The 25,383-nt window shown below is 31.5% G+C and overlaps 4 protein-coding genes across 4 annotated transcripts; 1 reads left to right on the forward strand and 3 right to left on the reverse strand.

The window, feature by feature from the left end:
• Nucleotides 1–3,185: 3,185 nt before the first annotated feature.
• Nucleotides 3,186–5,796, forward strand: LOC124926548 (protein CHAPERONE-LIKE PROTEIN OF POR1, chloroplastic-like). Its single transcript, XM_047466797.1, has 3 exons — nt 3,186–3,597; nt 4,904–5,264; nt 5,513–5,796. Exons 1-3 carry the CDS (start codon nt 3,253–3,255, stop codon nt 5,686–5,688), a joined length of 882 nt encoding a protein of 293 aa, XP_047322753.1. The 5' UTR covers nt 3,186–3,252; the 3' UTR covers nt 5,689–5,796.
• Nucleotides 5,797–6,250: 454 nt separating this feature from the next.
• LOC124926546 (protein ALTERED PHOSPHATE STARVATION RESPONSE 1-like) lies at nt 6,251–9,687 on the reverse strand. The gene is made up of 4 exons (XM_047466794.1): nt 8,047–9,687; nt 7,719–7,936; nt 7,407–7,630; nt 6,251–7,327 (listed from the first exon to the last, which is right to left on the reverse strand). Exons 1-4 carry the CDS (start codon nt 8,948–8,950, stop codon nt 6,481–6,483), a joined length of 2,193 nt encoding a protein of 730 aa, XP_047322750.1. The 5' UTR covers nt 8,951–9,687; the 3' UTR covers nt 6,251–6,480.
• A 1,949-nt stretch (nt 9,688–11,636) lies between these two features.
• Nucleotides 11,637–13,313, reverse strand: LOC124926547 (probable protein phosphatase 2C 46). Its single transcript, XM_047466795.1, has 4 exons — nt 12,906–13,313; nt 12,460–12,827; nt 12,128–12,364; nt 11,637–12,053 (listed from the first exon to the last, which is right to left on the reverse strand). Exons 1-4 carry the CDS (start codon nt 13,228–13,230, stop codon nt 11,811–11,813), a joined length of 1,173 nt encoding a protein of 390 aa, XP_047322751.1. The 5' UTR covers nt 13,231–13,313; the 3' UTR covers nt 11,637–11,810.
• Nucleotides 13,314–20,331: 7,018 nt separating this feature from the next.
• On the reverse strand, nt 20,332–24,178 carry LOC124924799 (heparan-alpha-glucosaminide N-acetyltransferase-like). Its single transcript, XM_047464790.1, has 12 exons — nt 23,983–24,178; nt 23,464–23,601; nt 23,290–23,371; nt 22,762–22,838; nt 22,465–22,565; nt 22,129–22,258; nt 21,784–21,900; nt 21,178–21,293; nt 21,003–21,069; nt 20,741–20,819; nt 20,565–20,656; nt 20,332–20,484 (listed from the first exon to the last, which is right to left on the reverse strand). The coding sequence occupies exons 1-12, from the start codon at nt 24,115–24,117 to the stop codon at nt 20,332–20,334; spliced, it is 1,287 nt and encodes a 428-aa protein (XP_047320746.1). The 5' UTR covers nt 24,118–24,178.
• Between the last annotated feature and the right edge of the window lie 1,205 nt (nt 24,179–25,383).

Here is a 25,383-nt window from a genome sequence, read left to right on the forward strand (position 1 = left end):
TTTTAGATTTTTCTTAAATTAAAAAATAAATTTGAGTTGGGCCTGCTTGCTTATTATAACCATTCAAGATATGAAAAACTTCATTGTTTTCACATGAAATTCCATTTTTATGTTTTTAATGAACTCAAGCCATTTTGATGGATAAGCTGAGCTCTAATATGAGAAAAAAAAAACAATAATGTAATTTTCCCAAAACATAATCTTTGGGAAAATAATTTGGAAACTTACCATTGCAAATTAATAATAGAAAAGAAAAGAAAAGAAAAAAAGGTTTTTTTCTTTTTTTTCTTTTTTATACCTCTCAGAATCTGATAGCAAAACACTCTAGTTGCCGTACTGATACAGAACCCAATCCAATGAAGTATCCTTAAAAACATCGCACAATAAATATGATGTCATATGCAAGAGTCCCAGATATTTTGTTATGGCTCGGATGGGTTGAAGACACGGGTGGAGCCACTCATTGGGTATACCCCTAGGCCTCACTCCTAGATCTAACTAATTACATTATATAACTAATATATATTTATTCTATTAAAACACTTAGATTTAATATATTTATATAACTAATATATTTATATAACTAATATATAGTTCTAATTAATATATTATATAATATATTTATTTTATTAAACCATCTAGATTTAATTTTCTTAAATTAATAATAAAAAAATCTAACCAAGCAATATTTTTGTTCACAAATAACCTCCTAATTTATTCATTCCTAAATAAATAACTTACTCAATAATATATAATTTATCCCTTTCTAATTAAAGAACTTATAACTTATTCATTCTTATTTAAATCTAGTTACGTACCATTAAACTATATAATTTATTCAGCTTAATTAAAAAAAAATATGTCTCAAAAAATAATAGTCACCGTCATAATATGAAAATTAAATTTTTTTCTCACTACTCTTAGGTCTCTATAATTTGTAAAGCTAAAATGCCGACTTAGATTAAAATTCATTCTTTTATCATCTTTGTATAATTTCAATTTTATAGTAATTTGTGTCTACGTGGATCGTTTTTACATTATTCATGTTTCGATGATAATTTTCTTAGTATCTAATATATTATATTTCAAAAAGTCGTAAATCTCATCTTCGATAGTAAATGTCATGTTTTTTTTTTTTTTTTTTTTTTGTATATTTGGTCTAAGATATTTATTTTTCTCTCTTTGTTTTATTTTTCTAATATCATGCTTTGTTTCCTTGTACTTAATTGATTCATTCTTTTTAATATATTAAAGACTATTTAAAAAATATTGTGTTATATTAGTTTTTGTAAAAATATTTTTAGCCCGGATAGATTTGAAATCCTGACTCCGCCCTTAGGTTCAAGACGTAATTTCTTAATTTTTTTTAATTTAATTATTATTTTCTTTTTTAATTTATAGAATATTGGAACAAAACTCAATTATCCACTCGTTTTATATTTTTCCTGTTATTTTTTTAAGCTCATCTTAACTCGACGTTCCTGATCATATGTTTTTGTCTAGAGCTTATGTGTTTTATTATTGTCTAGTCCAAAATATATATATAGTTTTTCCGAAATAAATGTTCCGTTTTACTTGACTAATGAGATCAACAAATAATTAATTTTAACACATACAAATCAAAAATGAATTAAATAAAAAAAATCTTATTTTATTCAAAAAAAAAAGATCTAGTAATTTTTAACTTTGAATCGACCTTATCTACTATTGCGGGCGGCGGATAGAGAATGTCCTATTTCAATCTAGCAACTTGTTTAGGAGTGCACAATTCGGTTGATCTCATATAATAACATCATAGCTCTATTATATCTTTTGTTTCATTTCTTCTTACACAATCACAAACATTTTTTTTATTATGATGTATCACTGTAAATTCAATGCGTAATCTCAGCATTATTATCCTCAGCATTATTATCCTCAGCATTATTATCCTTGAATAATCTCATTTTTCAATTATTCAATCATTTCATTTGACCAAGTTTAATGTTAGTCAGATTAGTCAACATTAATATATAATGTTTCGATCCAAAAACAAGATGTTATTTGTAACAATAGTTTTGCAACCAGCTTTGTTGGTTGATTAATTGGTCTCATTTTATTCATGAAATGAGTTGGATTGGTATTAGTCTAGTTACGATAAAATCATTTTATTAGGTCAAATTTACTTATTCGATTTAATAAGTAAATCGAATTAAAAAATTTTATAGCTCGGATCTTTAATATAATATATATATATATTTATTTATTTATCATTTCTTTGGCTTAGATCTACATCCATTCTGATGAAACATAATCATACATCACTAAATCAAAATATTCTGATAGTTTTTCATTTTTTGTTGTAAGGGAGAGGCGTATGCATTGCATATTCATCTTAACAAATTTGACCATAAAAAACATATTATTATTGATTGAGCACAGCTTGTTTGATAGTGGCTTGCTTCCTTGAATGGCCAAACCACCTGTTGCATTAGTTTCAAAACATTAAAGTACTCTTGTAACATTTATATAAATATTTAGCAAAAAAAAATGTAAGAAAAAGGTGAACCTGATAATGAAATTAAAATGTGTGATGAGAAATTTACACATCCACATCACATATTATTGTACTATCTTCCTTTTCTTTCTTAGAAAAAATAAAAAAAATATTTGCATTATATATTATTATATTTATTATTCATTCATTCTTAAACTAAATTATTTTATTATTATAATTAATTTTTATTTTATTTTTTATTTTTAAATTTATTATTAAATATAAGTAAGTTAGTTTGAGAAGTTGAAAAAAAAAACAATATTAATTTAAAAATAACACCAAATCATTTCTAAATAAAAGAATAAAAAAATAACGTAACCCCACAATTTGATTGGCTGAAAAAATAAAATAATTTATCTCTCTTATCTCTTTCTTCACACTTTTATTTTTTCAACCAATAAACACGATATTCACTCACAAATTTCTTTTATCTATCCATGCTCAAATAAATAAATACAACACATTTCTTTTTTAACACTTGTGTTTATTTAAAAAAAAAAAAAAATTATCTTCAAACATATCACTACATCAAGACAATTATAATATATCACAATCATAAAGATAATTTATTAGATTAATATGAAGAATTACACTTAATTTTTTTTTTAATAATAACATAGTTGAATAAATAACTCCAATAACTGAAGAGGACCCATCCATCATCTCAGGCTCTCAAGTGCTCTCTATACAGTAAGCAAATTGTCTTCAAACCACATATGGCTGCAGCCGTTACGGTCCCGCCCAACCGCGCCGTCCTCCGGTTCGACCCTACAGGTCCCGCCCGATCTCGACGGCCTTCCACTGCTGCTTGGAATTCCGGCTGTAAAGTGACCAGGAATTGGAGTTGGAGCGGCGGCGTATCCTCCTCTCCCTCCCGCCGTGGATTATCAACGGTATTACTAGCCGGCTACAGAGCGGACGACTCGGCGCCTTTCGAGATGTCGGTTGAAAACGCTCTGAAGCTTTTAGGTGTACCGGAAGGAGCTTCTTTTGATGATATATTGAAAGCAAAGCGTACGATTATTGCCTCCTGCAAGGACGATCAACAAGCGATTGATCAGGTGATTTCGCTATATCCTCTGGACCTTATGCGATCAGAAGTAATTTATGCAGTATAATGATTTTGTTCTAGTATCATGTAAAGGAAACATATACTTTTTTTATGGATACTTAACTGAAAGTTAGATTCGTCTATAGGACGGTTATGTATCTTGTCAAACTTGAGGATATTCGATTATTTTGTATTTGATTGGAGTTCATGTCAATTTGCTTAATCATTATGGTCTTTCTGATTTTTAATAGACGGTTTTTGAGATTGTATGGTGCAATAGAAGAAATTGTACGACTGTTTTGCATCTAGGTCATAGCTACTTGCAGTATGGATTTTGTTCAGTGAGGAACATAAGATACACACTTCTTCAAATTCGGAAGTAGATGCATTTGATTGTCTTCGCAGTAATTCATAATATTGATTTACACAAAGCTAACTGCTAAGGAGATTCAGATGCTTCTGCATACTGGTGGGCTATTAAGATAGATTTATGTGTTTCAAATTTGATATAATATTAGTATTAGAACATTTTGAGGGAGTCCACCATTATATAATGTATTATCTCACAGGGGTCAGTGATAGACTGTCTTTTTCCTCCTGTCTTTGCTGCATCTGTAGAGGAGCTCAAGTGCAATATATAATGAACTATTTTGAGTATCCTATGTGTAAGATAATGCAATTCCCCTGTACTTTGGCTGGAAAAGTTTCAGTCCATGTTGAAAAGAATTTGAACTTGCTAGTATTTTCTTATCATGAAAAAGATACATTAAGGTGGAAATCTATGATCAACGAGGCATTAAGCATATAGCCTTGATTTGGTCAACCTTCTATGCTAATATAAGAACTTGACTAAGCTATATTTTTTCTAAACATTGGTAATGTAGCAGTAGATTTCTATTTAAGAGATTTGGACAGTCTTGCATTAGATGGGTGAAATAAATATTTACTTTTGTGTTCTTGTAAGCTCTAAAGCTAAAAGGTTTGTAACTTGGTCTCACATGACCGTTTTTAAGGTCACTATGTAAGTACATTTGGTTGACATCCTAAGCTAATTAATTGTTTCTTAAAAACTCCACTTAGCAGTGGATGTATCAGATTTACGATTTTATGACTATTTATCGCACTGAAGACCTAGTAACTTGATAAAAGTCTGTTTGATTGTATATACCCTGCCTGTGATGCCTCTTCTATGTGAATCTCCTTTAGAGAAATGTTTTTGTTGTAGCGTATGGAAAAGACTTTCATTTCTCTGAACATCTCCAGAAAGTGTCATCTTATCCTCAGAGTACATGATTCTGCTGCTCTATGATTGCCAGGTTGAGGCTGCTTATGATATGCTGCTCATGCAAAGCTTATCACAAAGACGAGCTGGAAAAGTTGAAAATAGTAACATTCTCTATGCTGATGTGAAACCCATTAGTGCACATGGAGATAATTCAGTATCTCAGTGGCTGCAGGTGTCCACAAAAAACGCATTCATCTCCATTGAGACACCGTCTACTGAGGATTTAGGCTTACAGGCAGGTGCATATGGCATCCTAACAGTGCTGTGTTATGCCAATGGAGCTGCCTCGCCTAATTCAGGAGTGTATGCTGGGGCTGACGTTCCTGGACTAATTTTGGCCACCAGTTTTGGGGCAACATTGTACTTCATGACCAGAAAGAATATTAAATTAGGTAATGATCCTTTGTTGATCATTATTTTTTTTTGTCTTTTACCATGGCTGATCATGAAACCTTGCACATTTCTCCAATAATAACATTGATACTTTCTGGAGCCTGCTAATTACTGCAATATGTAGCTTGAGAGCGATCTATGTACCCTACTATATTCCTAGTGTCAATTGGCTTACATCTTCCATCAAATTAAACAACAGTAACTTAAATGTTGTTTTAATCACCTCCGTTTATTTTGTGTTATCCAGGGAAAGCAACTATTATATCAATAGGCGGTCTTGTAGCAGGTGCAGTTGTTGGGTCTGCTGTTGAAAGCTGGTTGCAGGTTGACATTGTTCCGATCCTTGGCATACATTCCCCTGCTACCATAGTAAGTGAATTTATTCTCTTCTCTCAGTTATTGGTCTCCCTGTACCTAAGGTAGGGTGATTTCGATATTCTGCTATTAAGTGCATATGATATAGCCACTTGTACAAATTGGATGGTGTAAAACTAAAACCCGTTTTAATAAATGAATTTTCTGTTTGTGTAAGCTGTGCAATTTTCCATACTGTTCGTTTAATTTCATTTTATAGACACTGATTGCAGTATATAAGGAAATATTAGAATAGCAGCTATTAGTAATAACTTAGGCCTTGAAGGAATTTGAGGGTTTTCTTTTGTTTTATGAACTCTTGATATGACTGAATTGTGGAACTGGTTGAATGTTAGTGTTAATAACTTTGACCTTGTTTGATGTAAGGTTATTTGAACAACCAATTGGTTATTCTAAATAACCTTATTTGATATAAGTTATTGGGTAATATATATATATAATGATTTAATAAAAGATAAGAGGATAGTTTCATAGTTTGGCTAATGAGCATAGTGTTGATTAGGTAGCAATTTGTATGGAATTATCAATTCTTATAACTTACATCCAACAAGGCCTTGGGCTTCCCACTTCTAAGAAACTTGTACATTCAATTCCCATCAGAATCTCTTCTTGATAGCACGAGGGGGATCTTAAATGAGTATCTTACACCAAAAAGTTGGACAACATTACAAATCTACATGATAAACAACTAACTTGATTGTCAAAAGTACAAATCACCCAAAAAAAAAAAATCCTGCTAAATGCAAATAAAATGTTGTCTCAGCAAGTTGCTTTGACATAATGCATACAGTATAAAACTAATAACAGGGCGCCCTAATTTGGTTATTAAAATATAACCTGTCAGGTGCTGCCACCTTCATTCTGAGAGCCTTCTATACACCCAGTTTTTTCATCTTTTTCATTATCCATGCCATGACTGAGAATGTCTTCATACATCCTTAGAGTAGCTCTAGAGAACTCTGTCAACGACTGAAAAATTCCACCTAGGCCTGTCTGAAATCCGTTAACAGTGATCCTCCGAGTTTCTTGCATGCAATTCTGGTGTTTTTCCTTCTCTTCATCTACCCTCCTCCTAAACCCATCCAACATATCCTTCTTCTCTCCCAATAAATCATCATGTTGCTCAAATGGTTCTTGACTTGGGTAAAATTCCAAAAGTTTTGGCTCAGACATGATCCTTTGCTCCATCTTCTGGAACAAAACAATCTTTCTGTCTAACTCTTTTGCCAATCTATCTGCTTTCCTTTTCTGCTGCTGTTCATCCCCTTGCTGAACCCACAGCGCCCTCAAATCCTTCCCAAAGCTCCTCATCGAGTATGCAACAGCCTTGTTAGGCAAGTTCCCTACTCTAGTCAACCAGTCATTGCAGAGCGATAGCAAAGGGGGACCCCTCTGAACTCCACATAATCGAGATGAACTCCTTCCTCTAGAATAAAATTCGACCTCTGGTGCAATAAACAAAGACAGCCATCCTTTCAGAGCCTCCACATACGCCTTCTGTCCCACCATGTATTGCATCAAACAAGTTTTCCAGTTCTGAAGCTCAGTCTCTAGTTGTAGGGTTGCCAGCCGATGAGAGTTGTTGCAGAACTTCCCATAGGTAGGACAGTTATAAGATTTCACTTCATTAATAATCTTGCTCTGGATTTCATGAGATTCCAAAAGAATCTTCCAGTTTCTCATCAAACTGCAGAAATTTTAATAAAAAAAGGATGTCTTTTAAGTTCTATAGGATAAAAGAAAACTATCTTCTCAGCTTTTCTTACCCTTTCAATAGTTCAACAATTTGAGGCTGCAATTCTTCATCTCTCAGCTTCTCGATTTTGTTTGAGATAGACTCGGCTCTCCTAATTGCCACCACGATCCTGCTATACAGATCCTTGACTGCGACCTTTGTTTTATCCACACAAATTTCATCATCTCCTCTGGCATCATGATTCCTTAATTGACTGCACTTCTTCTCGTACAGTTTTCTTGTGCTGTCTCCAGACTATGGAACAAACACAAACATGTCCCATATGAAATCGGTAAATTCATAATAATGATAATTGTGTATAATAGGGAAGGTGTGTTTTTACCTTGACCTCTTCGAAAAGCTTTTTCTCCCATGCATATAGTCGTCCTAGAGTGAAGGAATGGCTCCCGGAATCCATTCCACCATAATCGTCGTCAAACAGATCATTATTAAACTCGTTCCATGAAGAACTTCTAGAACTCGAAGCCACCAGACTTTTGCTGGAGGATGACCGCGAAATGGAACGCCAAGTGATAGCTTGGATAAGTTTTGATGAGTTATCTGCATCAAATGAAATTTCATGACAACCAATGCAGACAAAAGAAATGGAAAAAAAGGGTTTAACCTAAAAAGCTCCAAAACGGAAGATTTTGTAGATAAAAAGATCGGACCTTTGGTTTCTTCCAAATCAGGTTGCATATGAAACCTAGTGGCTTCCAACATTCTGGAAACTTCTTTACCGGAATCGTAAGCTCTTATGAAATGGTCTTCAATGTCCTTGAGAGCTTCTAGAAGCTCTCTACCACTCTCTTGTGAATCAACAACCGTTAAACCATTTTGCTCTGCCTGGCTTACATCATCCTCTACTACCTTCACAGCTTGACTTCCATCGCATTCTTTCTCTACGTTCTTCTTCACTTGTTCCTGTACAACATTATTCGCGTCTTCTTCTTCTTCATTAGTGTTCTCTCCTTCCTCTTCCAGCTCTGGGATTCCTTCCTCTTCTCTAACCAGCCTCACATCCTCGTCTGAGTTTCGTCTGTACCCGCTTATCATCTCTGGTCTCATTTCATCAAAGGGGTTGAAGAAATCCCAGCCGTAATCTTGCTTTGGCGATGGCATCTGAGTGGGCATTTGCATATAAAAGTACCCACATTGTGGTCCTTCCTCTTCCTCTTCTCTGTGTAGAGTTACTTTTTCTTCTATGTCCTGTTCAGACGATCCATCAGATGTTGTCGAACGAAATGTTTCACAGCCAATGGCTTTCTGGATGGGCTCAGAAGGTGTTTGCTGAAGGAAGAGAGGATTGGAGACCATGTTTTCTTTCGTTGGAGACGAAGGAGGAGAAGAAGAAGAAGGGGGTGGTAAAGTGATGAGAAATGGCGAAGAAGGTGAAGAATGTCGAGCAACAAAGAGATTTAAAGCAGCTGCGACTCCATAGAGTGCTCGGAAGTATCTGCAATGGGCTTCTGCAAGAGCATACCTTCTATCTACGGCTAGCTTAAGCTGAGTCTTTCTCTCTCTACAGATAGAGACTACTTCTTCTTCCTCCAACTTGGAGGCCACACAACCCATTATAACACTACTTCTTCTCTCTCACTCTCACTGTGTTTTCTCACTGGCCAAGCCAAGCTGCTAAAGCTAATAATAGTTTAGCAGATGGTCCATTGAACTGGAGTGTTGGTGGGCAGGATTTTCAGTGTAGAAAAGAGCATTTGATGGAATATGAAAGATTTGGTAGGAGAAATGTTGAAGGTGTTAGAGATATGGAGAAGCTAGTATAACAGCCGTTTTATCTTGTGGGAAGAAGAGTGACTGCAAAAAATGGTGGTCATTGAGTTAGAGAGAGAGAGAAGAAGTAATGGCAAGGTGGTTCAGAGGGAAGGTGGTCTTCCCTTTTCTTTTTTTGTCGTCTTTATTTTTTCCACCACCCCGAGGAGGAGAGTGAACACGAGAGAGAGAAAGGGATGGAGAGAGTTAAAGCAGGAATCTAACCAAGGTGATGACTGGTGAGAGAGAGAGAAGGTAGGGGCTCGAGGAAGAGAGTGTAGTAAGCCGTGTTTGGATGCCAATATTAGCTGATCCTTGATTAGTCCTGTCCCATCCACTGAAGAAAGATTCATTCATTTTCTTTCTCAGTGGCGGGGGAGTGTGTAATGAAGAAGAGAGAGAGAGACAGATTAATAATAAATGAAGGGTGGGGATTGAGCACAGAGATTTTTGAAGAGAGAGACTGGCAAAGCCTGACTGAATAAGTTTAGAGAACAGAGGAGTCAAACTTGGTTTTAGTGGGAGACTCTGTGAAAGGAACCCTACCCATCTTCCATCCTGTTGAGAGAGAGAGATAAATTTTCATTTCTTCTTCTTCTGGAAAATTTTAAGGGTTAACTTTGGCATCTCATGTTTGTCCAAACCAGAAGGTGTCTCAAAAGTTGTTAACCTTTTGTGTCTTTGCATCGGCTTTAGCGATCTTAGCCTTGAAAACCCAAAAGTAAAACATTACTTTTTTTTTATTTTCAATTTTGTTAGTAAAAATGGGGAAATGGGGGAGATGATATATGTTAATTGAATTCCTATTAATATAACTGTAGTAAGGGTGATTATTGTGGGTAGTCTTTAAATTAATGACATATATCTCTTAATGTGGAGATAGTGCATGTTAAACCTTAACTTTTTGAGATTTTCAAAAAGTTTTCTAATAATCTTACTTGTCATGTTGGGATGAATAAGAAAATTGATTAGGGTGTATTTTCATGATAATTTTAGTAATTTGTATTTATTGTGACTTTCATTTAGGAACTTTGAGGATAAAACAGATAGGAATAAGCACATATTTAGGAAAGGTACATAGGACTTGGAAATTGTGGATCAAAGAGGTTATGATGGCACAAAACAAGGAAAATGGTGCATTTCTTATATGATATCAAGTATAAGCTAGGAAGTTCACAAGAATTTCCCCTGTTTTCATTTTGCCATGTTAGGTTTTCACCTTTTTTCTAATTTCTTTAATTCATGGCTTCACACATTTGAGCCCGTAAATAGCATTGTGTAGTCCACAAACATGTTTGAAAAATCAAGATTATTGAAACCTGGTAGTTATACCATATATATTTTGAAAAATATAGATCTAACATTGCATTGATGAATTCTTCATTGTCTTATCGAAACAAGAGATATCACTGTAATCTTTGTTTGGATTTGAGTTATTTAAATAACTCATTTAAATTTATTTAAATAATTTTGTTTGGTATTAGATTAAAAAAAATGAGTTATTAGTGAAAATCTTTAAAAATATTAATATTTAATGAATAAATATTTGTTTAGAAAAACAAATAGAGAGTATTTTGATAGATAAATTGATTAATTTAATTGATAAAAATATGTTAAAATTATTTAAATAACTTAAAAGACCATGTGGAACTTTATTGTAATAAAATGTTATCATATTCCAGTTGTAGTGTTGGTAGGGATTAGGTTTAGTTGAATAATTTATGAATTATTTAAAAATCTTGATTATATTGATTTTGAGCAAATAATCTTAAAAAAAAAAATACTAATATATAATTATAAAATAGAGTATTTTAACATATGAAATAATGTTATATTTAACTTTTTAGAAGGCCCCATATTAGTAGATGGAAGAGTTGTAGAGTTAGTGAGACACTTCCGCCACTTTAGTTAATTATTATTTGAATAGTCCATTTTTAGATAAGGCTACTATGCAATTCATTCATTCATTCAGATAAAAAAAGAAAAGGTTTCAAGCTAGTTTGTAAATCTGGTGTCTGAGTGAGACTGGAGTGGTGTGGCCAAGAGTTATATATACATACATGTAGAAAGCTTGTGTTTGTATATTATGAGAAGTCTTTTTCTCATCAAATGTGTTAATAGTTTATGATTTAGGTTCATTGAAAGATGAGCCTAAATTAGAGGTCATAGTAATAATAGTTTTAATTACTTTTTGGGAGTATGTAAATAACCCTTTTTTGGTTAGTCACGAATATGCCTGACATTTAAAACAGTGTTAAAGACAAGTAAAAAGCTGTCCATCTCTCTTTCATTCTGGTGTACCTCACACCACTCCTGTCCTTTTGCCTTGTAAAAGCCTGGACCTTGTTGTGTGTAACCCCAAAATAAATGGGACCCTTATCTGGGTCCTTATAGAGTTAGACCCATTGATGAAAACACTACCCATCATTAATTTACATAAGCCCAGAAAAAGAAGATATCCTTCATCATGAACAACAACAACAATAATAACAATATAACTACATTCAAGTAAAATAATAGAGTAGTCAGTTTTATTGGGGTTTTGAGGGGGTGGGTGGGTGTTTCAGATACCCAATCCAAGGTGTGATAATTATAACTCTAAAGAATTCTTGCAGCTACTAACTAGTAAAGTAGTATTCACAAATTTTCTACCAACATAATCTTCTCAATTAGGTGCAAGTGTATTGGAAGGAAGGGTTACTCCACCCCCTTTCACCGATAGATGACTACTGCTGCCGCGACTCACCACCATATTCGTATTTGAGTCTAGAAACACGACCATAACCGTTATGTCATCGTGGAAATGCCTACGCACTCCTCTATCTATCTTTTTCAAATCCGAGTATCTCATTTCTCTCTTCTTTGCAGCTTCTAGTAATGCAGCTTTCACTAACCTCCTACCAATCCCCTGCCAAAATCCCATTCAAATTAGGAAACAAAACAAAACAATTTGAATTCGTAAGTTCTGTTATGTACTCTTACATTGCGAGGATGGCTTTGAACAATATCAACAGCCTCTTGATTGCTCAAGTGTTCCCAGAGGCCATCCGATGCAAAAATGATAAATTGATCATTCGGCTGAATTTCGTGCACAGTTATTGTTGGATCTGAACTCAATACCGGCCTCTTAAATGGCTCGCGAAGTCTAAACTTTGCATACAATGGTTCCTTATTGTACTCTGCCTTCTTTAAATATACATCACCCATGGACCTTGAAACCTGCAAAATTACCATGATATACACATCATCATCATCAACATAAGAGAAGCCTACTCTAATGAAAAAATGTGGGTATTATAGTAACTACTACTTGCCTGTATAAGGCCCTTCACACGCCATACTCTGTGCTTTAAAACTACAATCTTTGAGTCATCAGGGTGCAAAGCTTTCAGTTCTTGTCTAACAGATTCTATAGCCACGTTATGTTCTGCTGAAAGCTGGATAGACAAAACCTCACCTGTTGATTTCACAAGCCTTCCCAAAACAGCTCGGGAATCGCCGAGATTGGCGATGTAGAGATTTCCATTGCAGATAACACCCACCAGGCAGCATGATCCAACAGCAGCAATCTGTGGCTTAATTGACCATTGTTTGGCAACTACTGAGAAGAATCCATCTTCAGTTGCTTGGAAAGCTTTTCTTATTACTTCAATTGACATGGATTGATTTTCTGCTGTAAACCCTGCACGGTTTTGAAACATATCATCATCAGGTATAGATAGATAGATAGATAGAATCAATCAATCATATAATTTCTTACTCCTGAGATGATGGAAGAGATGTTGATTGATGTATCTTGAAGTTTCTGGACCACCATGGCCATCATAAACGCCAATAAAAGTTCCATAAGGACCTGAGTCGTCGTCAAGTGTGCTGAGGCAGCCAGACTCAAGTTGGCTTTGATCCTCAAGCAAATTATTTGCTTGAACTACGGCCATGGAGAAATCTCCATTACTGTGTTGTCCAATATCTTTGTACCAGAGAAGGCCATCTTGGCGACCAAGTGTTTCTGAACCTGAATGAACGTGACGATCTGATCTTGGCTTGAAACAGGCTTTGAGCAAGTTCATTAACGCAGGTAACATAACCTCATCTCAATTAATAATTCTCCACATCCAACACCGTAGAACAACCATGACAGACAGCAAATTAAAACCACCTTCAACTGTTAACATGTGAAACCATATAAAGAGAAGAAAACACGAGAAAGGTAGGAGTTTGAAAACTTCTTTACAGAAAAGAAAGGGGGTGATTAGTCAAAGTCCAATTCTGGACTACATTTTCATATATCAAACATTACCTTTAGCAAATGGAGGATGAATATCTGAAGTGAAAAAAAGGGTTTATAGATCTCCTCAGGATTCACCGAATTAAATGTTGATTATCGCGTCTTCTTCCTTGGAGAAGGACCGGTTCGGGCTCCACACCAGCAGCTTTCTTTTGAGCTTTGAAGAGAAAAGTGAGATAGAGAGAGAAAGATATAGAGAGAGAGAGAATGAAGATAATGGTGATGATCAGATGAAGTGATTCCCATTTAAACTTGCTGTGGAAGAGCATCATGGAAGGACACGTAGAATATAATAATAATTAACTTTTTTTTTCTTTTTCTTTTTCTGAGATGTCTCCTTTTCACCTGCTATGAACAAAGTCATAAGCCTATGCTCTTTTTACACGTGGCGCTATCCCATCCCAACACTTGACAACTTCCGTGTCTCCTTGGCAATTTGTCTTTTTATTTTATGGGTGTTTAGAAAAAATAAAATAAAAATTATTTATAAAAAAAATTAATATAATTACTATTTTCATTAATAATAAATCATATGACTACAATAATTTAGCGATGGAGGGAAATAATGTTTTTTTTTTGTTTAGATTATTCAAATAATTTAAATCAAATAAAGTTCAGAGCGACGGATACATAGGTTCAAGAATCTGCTTAAAATGTTAATTAATTTTTTTTTTTTTTTGATAAATGGAAGTTTTGCTATTTTCTTTAATAATTAAATAAATAATGAATTAAAATTATAAAATTATAAAAAAAATATAAAGTAATATTACATTTTTACTGTTATATATATATATATTTACATATATATATTATTTTATTTTTGTAGGGATAGGCTGAAACATAGATATACTCTTATCCATAGTCTATCTCCACAAATTCAATATTAATGTATATATAATAATATTATTATTATTGATGTATTCATATTTTATATAGAAAAAATAGATCTCAAAATTGTATATTTTAATTTGAGTAAGTAAAATTGAAGAAAAGTAGTTGATTAATATATTTAGATAAGGATGTAATAATGATGATATATTCATACATAAATACTTGTGGATAGACTTCTTTTTACTTTAAGAGATAAAAGATTCATCATCTTCTAGAAAATAATAAAAAGGCATAATGAATGTAACTATAAAAGAAATAATGTGAATCCGGATATAAGATGAAAAAAAAAACATGTACTAAATGTTTTTAGATACATCATACACTTGTACATAAAGTGTTTTAAATTAAATTAAGAAATTACATTGTACATGATGGTGATGGTTTGAATTTTAAGTTTTGAGAAATAGTTTAATTTAATTATATATATATATATATATATATATATATATATATATATATATATATATATATATATATATATATATAAACTAAAACTATTTCTCAAAATTTTAAAAAATCAGGTATATTAAAAAAATCTTAATAAAATAGTAAAATATATTTTTTTAAACCATAGAATAATTAAAATGTCAAGAATATTATTTTAAGAGATTTTTCTATTCCTATTAAAAATCTTTTAAATTAAAATAAAAAAATCATGTTAGTTTTTTAAATTAAAGAAAAAAAATATTAATGTGAAAATAATATCAAAATGAAATAAAAATCTCTGATTGAAATGAAGAGACAATAAACTTAATTAACACAAAATAACTTTTCAAGTTAGCTACTAATTAAAATATAATTAATATATATATATATATATATATTAATCGTCAAATAAGTTATTAACTAATTAAGTGTCATTAATTTGAATCATGGCATATTTAACACGTACCTACTCATAATTGGTGTCTGAATAAGGTCCAAGTAAATAATTTGGTTTGAATTTTTTTTAAAAGAAAAATAATATTAAATTCAAATAAATCAAATCTTATCAAATTAAAAATTCATTTATATACACTAGTTATAATCAATAGATATTCACATTTCAACCCCAACAATGAAAAAAAAAATATCGACCTAAAATACAAAATGTCACAATTCAATTTAAAAAAAAAATGCTTTGAATTGAAGTAAAGAGACATGACTATGTAATTTATTCATTATCATTGTAATATAATAACTTTAACTCAATATATAGTTTCAAAACACAAAAGGTAATCTTCTAAAAGTTTCACAATAATATGAAATAAGATTGTAACAACGCGACAAGTACAATAGTCTCGGCTAAGAAAAAATTATATTTTTGTTTTATCCGCAATATCTTCCATGACCCCACGACATCCAAGTATTGAGTTATTAGGGGCCAATATTCATTATTGAATGACATTACTTAGCAGAAGTGGTCAAATAACATTCATTCATATATTGCATGCTATATCTATCAGAAATGTAACAATCAGTGTGGGGATATGCAAGTCAATAACATTATCCCTAAAATAAAGGTTCCTTTATTATTGTCTGATCTGATGGGGATACAACTTACAAATATGGAATTCTTACTTATTATTACTCCTTGTTACATGTGAAAACCATATATAAATATCAATATATAGTTTTGAATAAATGGAAGGAATTTGAGTCCACCATAAAATCTCTAATATATATATCTATTTGTTTCAAATAATTTTAACACACATGTATTAATGTATACATATATAAATTAAATCAATGCATGCATAGATAAAGAAAATTGATTGGTAATGTTGAAATTTAGGGTTAAATGTGCAATTGAAATTGTGATGGAAAAGGAAATTAGTGGAGGAAAATTCTATATATATAAAATCAATTATTTAGATTTTAGAGACATCTAATTTCCCCCTTCTACCTAACAAATATTTGACAAAAGAAAGTGTGACTTTTTATGACTTTTTATATATTTTGATTATTTGTGAATGCAATGTACATGAAAACACTAATATCTGTAAGTTAGATTTCGGTTTGAACAAAAAGAATTCAAATATTATTATTTTTTTTTTAAAAGAATAAATGAATTTAATTAGTAGCGAAAATCACAATCAAACTGTAAATTCTGAATAAAAGTGGTTCAATTCAAATTATAATATTATTTGATATAATTTTATCCATTACCAATTTAAACTTTATCGAAAAATCATATAGGTAGTACAAAAGCCTAACAAAATATTGTACATATAATGAATTAGTAAATTTTGTATTTCAAAATAGTTAATATTTGAAAAGGCAGTTCATTTATTTTTTTTAAAAGAAAATTATACTTAATGATGATATATGTATTAACCTCTTTTTTTACCATGTGAAAAAGTGTTCAAACAAAATCTAGCTTTCCTTTTTTATATTTAGAAAACCAATCTATAAAAGTAGAAAATATATTCCTTTCTTGCTATAATTTGTCTAATATTGGAGTGTGCATAAGTTTTATTTTTACCACTCAAATTTGAGTTGGTGTTGTGTTTTATTCGATGCAACATCTTATTTATCCGGGTGGAATTTCTATCTCGAATTTTTGTGATTCAGATAATAATCTCAACTATATGTGATTGTTTGCTACTTATACCAAGGCTCGCTTTGGGCTGTCCAGTATAGACAAACGTAAAATTTTGACCGCTAAAAAAAATATAAAAGAAAATGGATTATGGTGAGATTAGAACCCGTGATAAAATAAGAAGTCTAAAATTCTCATATTAAACTATTAGACAAGATAAATTTATGTTTTAAAATACTAATAATATCTTATTTATTTTATTAAATTGACTACCCTAGGGAGTGATTCAGTGAGTTTGTTGGGCTTACTCCAGAGCCGACCTTACTTATACCCCTCTGATTGTGTTGACGAACCTTTCTCGAGTTCATGCCTTAAGAATAAACTTAACATAAATTTATTTAAAAATCTTTTTAATTTAGATAAAATAAAAAAAATTAATAATACATAGTTTATTAAAGATTTCACATTGAATTCCATTCCCAGTGAAAGTGAAAGTATTTTTAATTGGTCTAACACCTCTATGTATCTAACCCTATACATAGCTCTAACTATAAATTATTTTAAAATAATTCATTGTCCAAAGTGGGTTGGGAGGAGGAGGATTCCATCATATTTTACACGTTACATCTTGTGGCGGTCGAATGACTTTGAGCTCCTTGGTCAAATTATTTGTAACATAAATCAATATATTAGCTGATTTTGTATTCATGTTTTTCTTTAAATCATCAATTTTATTTATTGAATTAATCATTGATTGATTTATTTGTTCAAATATCTATTATAGAGAATAATGAAGTTTATTGATACATGAAATATATTAAACTATTTTACAATTCCTAACCTATTAAATTAGTTCAAATGATAATAATTGGTGTCTATAAAATTAAATGTTACAGATATGATTCTTACCTAAAATGTCTTAGGTTGTAGTGTCGTATTAGCTCCCTAATTTTAAAAAAATTAGTCCTGGTTTATTAGCTAGTTGAATGTTAATTTAGAAGCTTGATTTTAGTTGTAAATAGTCAACTCTTACTTAACACAATATTTACTGTTATTACTTAAATATATGGATTCAGAAATCTGAGTTGGGTGGGCTTGAAAATAATTTAGTGTAGACTTAAAAAAAATAATATTTTTTTTATAAAATGAATGAATAAAGGTAAGTTTTTGCTATTTCTTTTAATAAATAAATAATAAATTAAATTGAAAAGGTTTAAGAAATTATGCATTAAAATCACATTTTAGTAAAAAATTTATTTTATTTTTTTCAGGGTAAACTGAATAGATCACAATTTTCACTACCTAAAGCTCATTCCTTAGAGAAAATTGACCCTATCAAAGTTTGAATATAAGATCATAATACATTAAATCAATTAAATTATATCAAATTTAAATAAAAATTAACAGGATTTTTTTTTTCTCTAGACACCTTAAATTTCGGGGATGTATATATATAAGCCCGATCTTGTTAAATTATACCTTATAAAACAGGTCCGGTCCTGAAAGAAAGAATCAAAGTTGTGATAATATAACAATGAAATAATTTATTTAATGGAAGTTGATCGACATAAGACTCCACTTGCACGAAATATTGTCCCACTAGTTATACCTATATATAAGAAAATTAATTCATTCTCATATTAGACAACTATATATATTCATTTAGAGCTCGTTTGAACGGAATTCTTTTGGAGTTTTTTCTGTAAAGATTCTACCACTTTTTTTTATAATTTCTCTATCAAATTTTAGCCAATAATTAAATCATTTATTTTATCAATTAAAATAATTTTTAAAATTTTAATTTTAAATAAAAAATATTTAAGTAATTAATTAAAACCCAAATAACCAACTTTTTTTTTTTTTTTTATCAAACACATTTTTTTGAAAAACAAACCCTAAAAAAGCGGCTTAGATAAGTTATCCCAGATCATCGTGAAGGAATTATCTCGATTTTTTTAATATTGATCGAGTACTATGTGATCATGTTAGTAGACCAGATTATTACTTGTCTTAATTTGTCTTAACTTTAATATTATTTTAATTTTGTTGTTAGCTAGATGTTCAAAATGATACATCTAAAAAAAACATAGCTTGCTTGATTGATGGACCAACCACCAAGAAACTTCTAATCTCATATTATTCGTATTGCGATTTTGGTGACACGTCATTTTAAATTAAATATTTATATATATAATAACACAAAAACTAGTGTTATTAAACTATTAAATAAAATCATGATTTTGGTCTTAGAAAAAAAAATCATTTATTTGAAAAGAGACAATAGAAGAAAGATGAAAATTTTAAATAAACAGAAGTAATCTTTTGATCAAGTAAGCTCCCATTAATAAAATATTCAACCAATATATCCTTGACTTCATTGCATGAGGCTTTAATAAGGGGGTAAATTTTTATTTTGTTTAGAACGCTATTTCCGCTACTCTCTTTCGAATTGTGACAAATTCCTACCGGTTAATCACATATCTCACCAACACACTTAACTAGACCGGACGGACTCGAACTCAGGACCACATTGAGGTTATATTCATCTCTTTATTAACCGCTAAGTTAGAAGAGGAAATCAAATTCTTATTGGATAAGTAATAAGGATAACATAGCATCCTTTCAAGTTCTTATTTTTTAACTCTTGGAAACATTTTTAGAAACTTTTTAATTTTTAGAAAAGATAAAGATTTTTTATTTAAAGGACAAAAATCTTACCATTTTGATCATGTTTGATTTGTTGTTATTGCCAAATCATGTAAGCATGCATAAAGTCTGTTATTTCACTTTATTCCATCTTCTTTGCCCCTAACTTGGCCTTTAACAATAATGCTCAATACTTTATTGTCAGATTCCAACTTTCCAAGTACTAGTAAATTAAGTTAACTAGAATAATTAATTAATTAATTAATTAATGTGACCATCGTGCTCTATTAATTAGATAAGATCGTCCATCAGTTTGTTAATTAATCACTAGTTCTAATTTACTATAAACCTTAATTTTCAGACTCTTAATCTTTATATAAACTTTAATTTAAATAGTTTAATTTAGTAAGTAAATATTCTTTCAGTTTATATATATATAGAAAGGTGAAGATTTATTTTTCAATTTCTCTAATGTTAAAATTTGTATTAAATAGAGATAATGTTGTAAAATGGTCCCATTTTTTTATTCAACAATCCGTATTAATAATAATATATAATTGTGCATGCATATTTAGTCTTCTAATTTGTACAAGGTTCCAAATCAAGAAAAAAAAACTAAGTTATTTGATCTCTCTATATATATATTTACAAAACAATCAAGTATTATTTATTCATGTTTCTCAATTGAATAGGATGAATCAATCTGCTTAATTAGTGAATTAAAATATATATATCTCATAACGAACCTCTGAAATATGTCACGATCCAGTGAACCTGTTGAATAACCGCCAAATTAGCAAAGTCTAATAATGAAATGTGGATAAAAAAAGACAGATGATCTTATCTTACAATGTTATTTTCAGGAACGGAGTAGTAGAACCCTTGGATGGCTATAACAGCTAAGTTTGAACTGACCAGAATAAATACATTTAAAGCATGTTTACCCATCCATTCAAATGCATTTGTCAATCTTCTAAAACCATAAACATCAACCTGCACAGATAAATAATTACAAATCTACTAATACTACTTAATGACAGTTCATATATTGGGTGTTTCGTAATTATACTCACCAGTAAATATAGAAACGAAAATGTCATTCCCGCAGCGCCAGTAGTGACCAGCATGTAACTTACTGAGTACAGCGACTTATTCAATGGCACACCTATAACACAACGAATTCATTCATTCATTCATCTCACAATTCATTAGCATGTCTATCTGATGAAGTGTGTAGCAGGACCCATACCAAGTATACAAAGGAACAAGCCCAGGAGACATAATGCAACAGAATACAAGAACCACCTCTGTAATCGCTCTTTATGGTCCTGCAATTTTTTAAATACTTTCATACATACATACAATGTTTCTTCCAAATTCATATCTTGATTTCTTTCTTTCTTTCTGGAAAGAAACCAGAGGTTTTTGCTGCTTTGGAGAGATTCTATTCAGAGAACTAAACAAATGCCTCCTTTTGGACTAGAACATACATGAGCTAAAAGGATATTCACCTGTAATTGAACAAGAATGTGCCCGAACTGTAGTCCCATTATGCTTGAAACACATGCACTCAAGGAACTGAAAAACATGTTAACGCTATATATATAAGCCAGGGAGATGTAACTACTTCTTCAAAGGACAGTAAAACAGAGAACAGGACTAAAAGAAGATTATCAGATTGCTCACCTTAGAATACCTTCAGGGTCAAATGGGGCAAGGCACCACGAAGGTGAAATCTCCACAATATGTTGATTTCCTGATGTTCCACATTCCTGTAAAAATATATATACTATAAACGTGTCCTGTAGCACTTTGAGAAGTAGCTAATTATCAATGAAGAATAACAAATTGATCCTAGAGATGGAGCAAAATAGAGAATTCACTACCATATGAATATGAAGTTAAAAGTTCAAAAACAGGAAAAGCACAAATAAAAAATAGGCTTGATGAAGGCATTACTGAAGCTGATTTTGAAGAGTAGTTTGGATGGAGGGCGTTTGAGGTGCACTTATCTTTGTGCAAGATGTTATCGATAGTTAGTGTTTTGATGTTTCTTAGAAATTCTTATCTAATCATAATCTCGGGAGGTTAATTGGCGTGATTCTAGAGGTCTTCCCTTTTATAAACATTGTTTAAGTTATTAAAAGTGGCATTCGTCACAACTCTGGTCATAGAAAACTTGGCATTTAAAAAATATCATGAATAAACAGACTGATGAGTAAAGTTAATGAATTAATAGACTGATGAAGTAATACATATGGACAGTTTTTTAAGTAAATTCAGAAACTCTACCTTCAAATTTCTGTACACAGGTTTCTTGTATAAATGGTTGATACCAAGAACATAACGATCTATCATTCCAGCAGCATTACATGCGGGTCCAAGATCACCTCTTCTTGAACATGAAACCTAAATCAAACAAAACATATTTTCACAAAGCCTGCAATTCCCACCTAGTAGGGTGTGGAGGTTCACATATATACATATATAACATTTTCATAAATGAGTGAGCAGCATTCTCAGATGCTCATAGAATTTATTGCAGATACCTTTCATTTTCACCATTCAAACTCAACTTAACAGTAAATGGATCAACTACTTGTAGGAAAAATTTAGAATAAAATTAAAGTAGCCTACCTTGTAAACAGTGGTACTGTTTGAAGATACCAGAGAAGAAGTTGAGCTCAATACTTGAAATTGCCAATCAGGAACATATAGACCATATGTCAATGCCAAGTATAACACCAATAAGGCACACATAGTGCACCTAAGGATAAAAATTAGCATTATTTAGCAATTTCTACAAAGAAAATTTACTGGGTGTGGACATATGTCACAATTACATAAGATCCTTGTATAAGAATCCCAAATGATTGTATTATCAATAACCAATATTTACATACGAAGGAAGATCTTAACAAATGAAGGGAGATTTCAGTGTCATTTTTTATGATGTTTTGAATTATAACTTACCAGTGATACAAATAAATACTGAGACAAGAAGTTCCTTTAGGCTTTCGAGTGGGAAGCCATATTTCACACAAGGCTGCAATTGCATATCCAATAGATATCCTCTGAAATTGACGAAAACAGTAAGAACGTCAAAGGATATTCTGATCACTTGCAATCAATTTTTCTGGGTGACTTCATTTAGAACATCTTACACAGTTACACTCCTCACATTGAAGATGAATGCTACTGCTAAAATTGACCTTACCTATCCTTGACATGGTAGTTAATATGAAAAACAAAAAAGAATGAAAGGAACACCTGCAAAATACCCATCCAACGTAGCCTTCCAATGTCTACTCCGTATGTCAGAGAAGTTGTTCCATGCAGATAACCCCCTGAAAATAAATAAAAATTTCACAAACTCCAACAGTTGTCTAATTATGAAAAGTTGTAAATTCATGCATGTTTTATTAAAAAACAATTGAAAAACAAAAAATATCTGGAATCATACTTAAACTTCATTTACTAAGACCAACTTCTAACAGTTTAAATTGATGATATGCATTTAACTAAACAACAGGCACAAAAAATAGGAAATCACCGCCTGCTAATGCAAATAATTTTTGGAACCCTAACCAATAGTCAATGGAAACAATAATCATCTTTTACAAACCTATTGATACAAACTTTAACATTTAAGAAAAAAAAGTTTCATTGCAGAATAAACAACCTAAGCAAGTATATGTGCTTTGGCCTTTGAGGATCAATTTAACAACAATTCAACTAAGCATGAGTGAATTTATTGAAGTGCTAAGGATGCATGCACAAGTAAAAAGATACTCAAACCTTGAAGAATAACACCATAAAGAAAGAGTTTCAAAGCCCTCATTAGTGATTTTTGCGAGGCTTCCACTCGATCTGAGACATTCTAAGGAAGAAAAAATAGACAAAAATAATACAGTGCTTCAAGGCCAAGAATCTATTAGCTAAGTGTTATCATATTAAATTAGCTTTCAGTACCTTAAAAACAAGTGCAAGTGATATTCCAGAAACGAAAAGAAACGAAGGCATCACAAAATCAGCCAGGTGCACACCATCCCATGGAGAATGACCAATAGAAGGAAATAATGGACCACCATAGTCCACAAGCATCATAATCTAAAAGCAAACAGCAGTTTACCATTACACAAAACAACAATTTAAGTTATAATCATTAGAATTCGTTGGCTAATCAACTTGCATAAGACAAATTTGATAAAACAATAATGTTGATGAACACAAATCTCCACCCTAACGTAAAATCTAATCCAATGCTGAAGATGATTAAGGATTCTGAGTGGAAATGTCAATATCAATCATGAAAAATAACTAAGGTAGCTCATTCTCCTCCAGATATTAGATATATTGTAACAAAAAGTGGCAGAATATAGCAAGCATGTTCAAGGTCAAACGTAAGAAACTAAAAGCGACAAAGTGTTAACACTAATGAACCAAAACTCGGAATGCGGAATAAAAAAAGGGAGGAAACAAGTATATTACAACTACGCAGAGGCCGCGAAACACATCTAGAGAAGTGACGCGATTTGGCCGTCCTTTTCTCTTGGCGGCAACCTCAATAGAAGGAAGTCGCTCCTGACCTGTTTCATCGGCCTTTAACGGCGAGTACTCGGCCATTTTCCGGCCAAACTATAGAACCGATCTCTATCTCTCTCTGCGTTCGTTATACGAGTGTGGCACAAACTGAGGAGCCGCCGGCGGCAGGCCGTCGTTGCGATTGAATGGAGAGATAGAGAGAGAGTCACTTTCGGTTGATATAACTGATGCCTAAAGTTTGAAATGGGAAATGGATGATGAGGTGGCGGAATATTATTTGATACAAATTGACCAAAAGTTACATAGCCCTACTCATTTCTTACAACTTTTTGCGTTCATCGGTGATTTAAAAATAATAAGTGTTATTAGTCTGTTTGCTTAAAAAGTTATACTTGTTTTTATTATGTTGCGATTTTAAAACATAACTATAACATTTTTTATTTTATTTTTAACCGTTTTAAGTTTATGAGCGGGTCAACCCATAATCCGACCCAAATATTCATTTACTCTCACATATATATCCAAATTAATTACAGCTCTCGATCCAGCAATCCGGACACTTTCAAAATTAAGCATCATTATATATATATAGATTTTAAAACATAATTATAACATTTTTTATTTTATTTTTAACCGTTTTAAGTTTATGAGCGGGTCAACCCATAATCCGACCCAAATATTCATTTACTCTCACATATATATCCAAATTAATTACAGCTCTCGATCCAGCAATCCGGACACTTTCAAAATTAAGCATCATTATATATATATAGATAAAAAGTTATACTTTTTTTGTTAAGTTGCGATTTCAAAACATACATATAGCATTTTTAATTTTATTTTTAACCGTTTTAAGTTTATGGGCGGGTCAACCCACAATCCAACACAAATATCAATTTACTCTCACATATATATCTAAATTAATCACAGCTCTCGGCAATTCGGACACTTTCAAAATCAAGCATCATTATATATATATAGATTATTTAGTTAAAAAGTTGAACTTATATTGTTACAATGTCCCGCATTCATCAAATTTGGCGTTGAAATAAAAATATAAAGTGTTAGTATCGTAATTGGTTAAAGAGTTGTACTTGTTTTGTTAGGTTGCGAGTTTGAAACATACCTATAATATTTTTTATTTTATTTTTTAACCGTTTTAAATTTTATGAGCGGGTCAACCCAGAATCCGACTCAAGTATCCATTTTCTCTTGTATATATATCAAAATTAACCACAGTTCTCAACACGGCAATCCGAACACTTTAAAAATTAAGTATTATTTTATATATATATATATATATATATTTCTACTTAAATGCAAAATAAAAAAATAAAAAAGAGTAAG

The sequence above is a fragment of the Impatiens glandulifera genome, chromosome 2 (genome assembly GCF_907164915.1).
Source record: "Impatiens glandulifera chromosome 2, dImpGla2.1, whole genome shotgun sequence".
Classification (NCBI taxonomy): Eukaryota; Viridiplantae; Streptophyta; class Magnoliopsida; order Ericales; family Balsaminaceae; genus Impatiens; species Impatiens glandulifera.

Excerpts from the sequence above, each read along its gene's own strand:
- LOC124926548 (XM_047466797.1), top strand. The coding sequence starts at position 3,253 with ATGGCTGCAGCCGTTACGGTCCCGCCCAACCGCGCCGTCCTCCGGTTC. Across the intron at positions 3,598-4,903 it reads ATCAACAAGCGATTGATCAG|GTTGAGGCTGCTTATGATAT; the intron begins GTGATTTCGCTA and ends TATGATTGCCAG. Across the intron at positions 5,265-5,512 it reads CAGAAAGAATATTAAATTAG|GGAAAGCAACTATTATATCA; the intron begins GTAATGATCCTT and ends TGTGTTATCCAG.
- LOC124926546 (XM_047466794.1), bottom strand. The coding sequence starts at position 8,950 with ATGGGTTGTGTGGCCTCCAAGTTGGAGGAAGAAGAAGTAGTCTCTATC. Across the intron at positions 7,631-7,718 it reads AGCTTTTCGAAGAGGTCAAG|TCTGGAGACAGCACAAGAAA; the intron begins GTAAAAACACAC and ends TTTGTTCCATAG. Across the intron at positions 7,328-7,406 it reads ATTGTTGAACTATTGAAAGG|TTTGATGAGAAACTGGAAGA; the intron begins GTAAGAAAAGCT and ends AAATTTCTGCAG.
- LOC124926547 (XM_047466795.1), bottom strand. The coding sequence starts at position 13,230 with ATGTTACCTGCGTTAATGAACTTGCTCAAAGCCTGTTTCAAGCCAAGA. Across the intron at positions 12,365-12,459 it reads GTGTGAAGGGCCTTATACAG|GTTTCAAGGTCCATGGGTGA; the intron begins GCAAGTAGTAGT and ends GTAATTTTGCAG. Across the intron at positions 12,054-12,127 it reads TTCAAAGCCATCCTCGCAAT|GGGATTGGTAGGAGGTTAGT; the intron begins GTAAGAGTACAT and ends GGATTTTGGCAG.
- LOC124924799 (XM_047464790.1), bottom strand. The coding sequence starts at position 24,117 with ATGGCCGAGTACTCGCCGTTAAAGGCCGATGAAACAGGTCAGGAGCGA. Across the intron at positions 22,566-22,761 it reads GTTGGATGGGTATTTTGCAG|AGGATATCTATTGGATATGC; the intron begins GTGTTCCTTTCA and ends CGTCAATTTCAG. Across the intron at positions 20,485-20,564 it reads TTTCGTTTCTATATTTACTG|GTTGATGTTTATGGTTTTAG; the intron begins GTGAGTATAATT and ends TTATCTGTGCAG.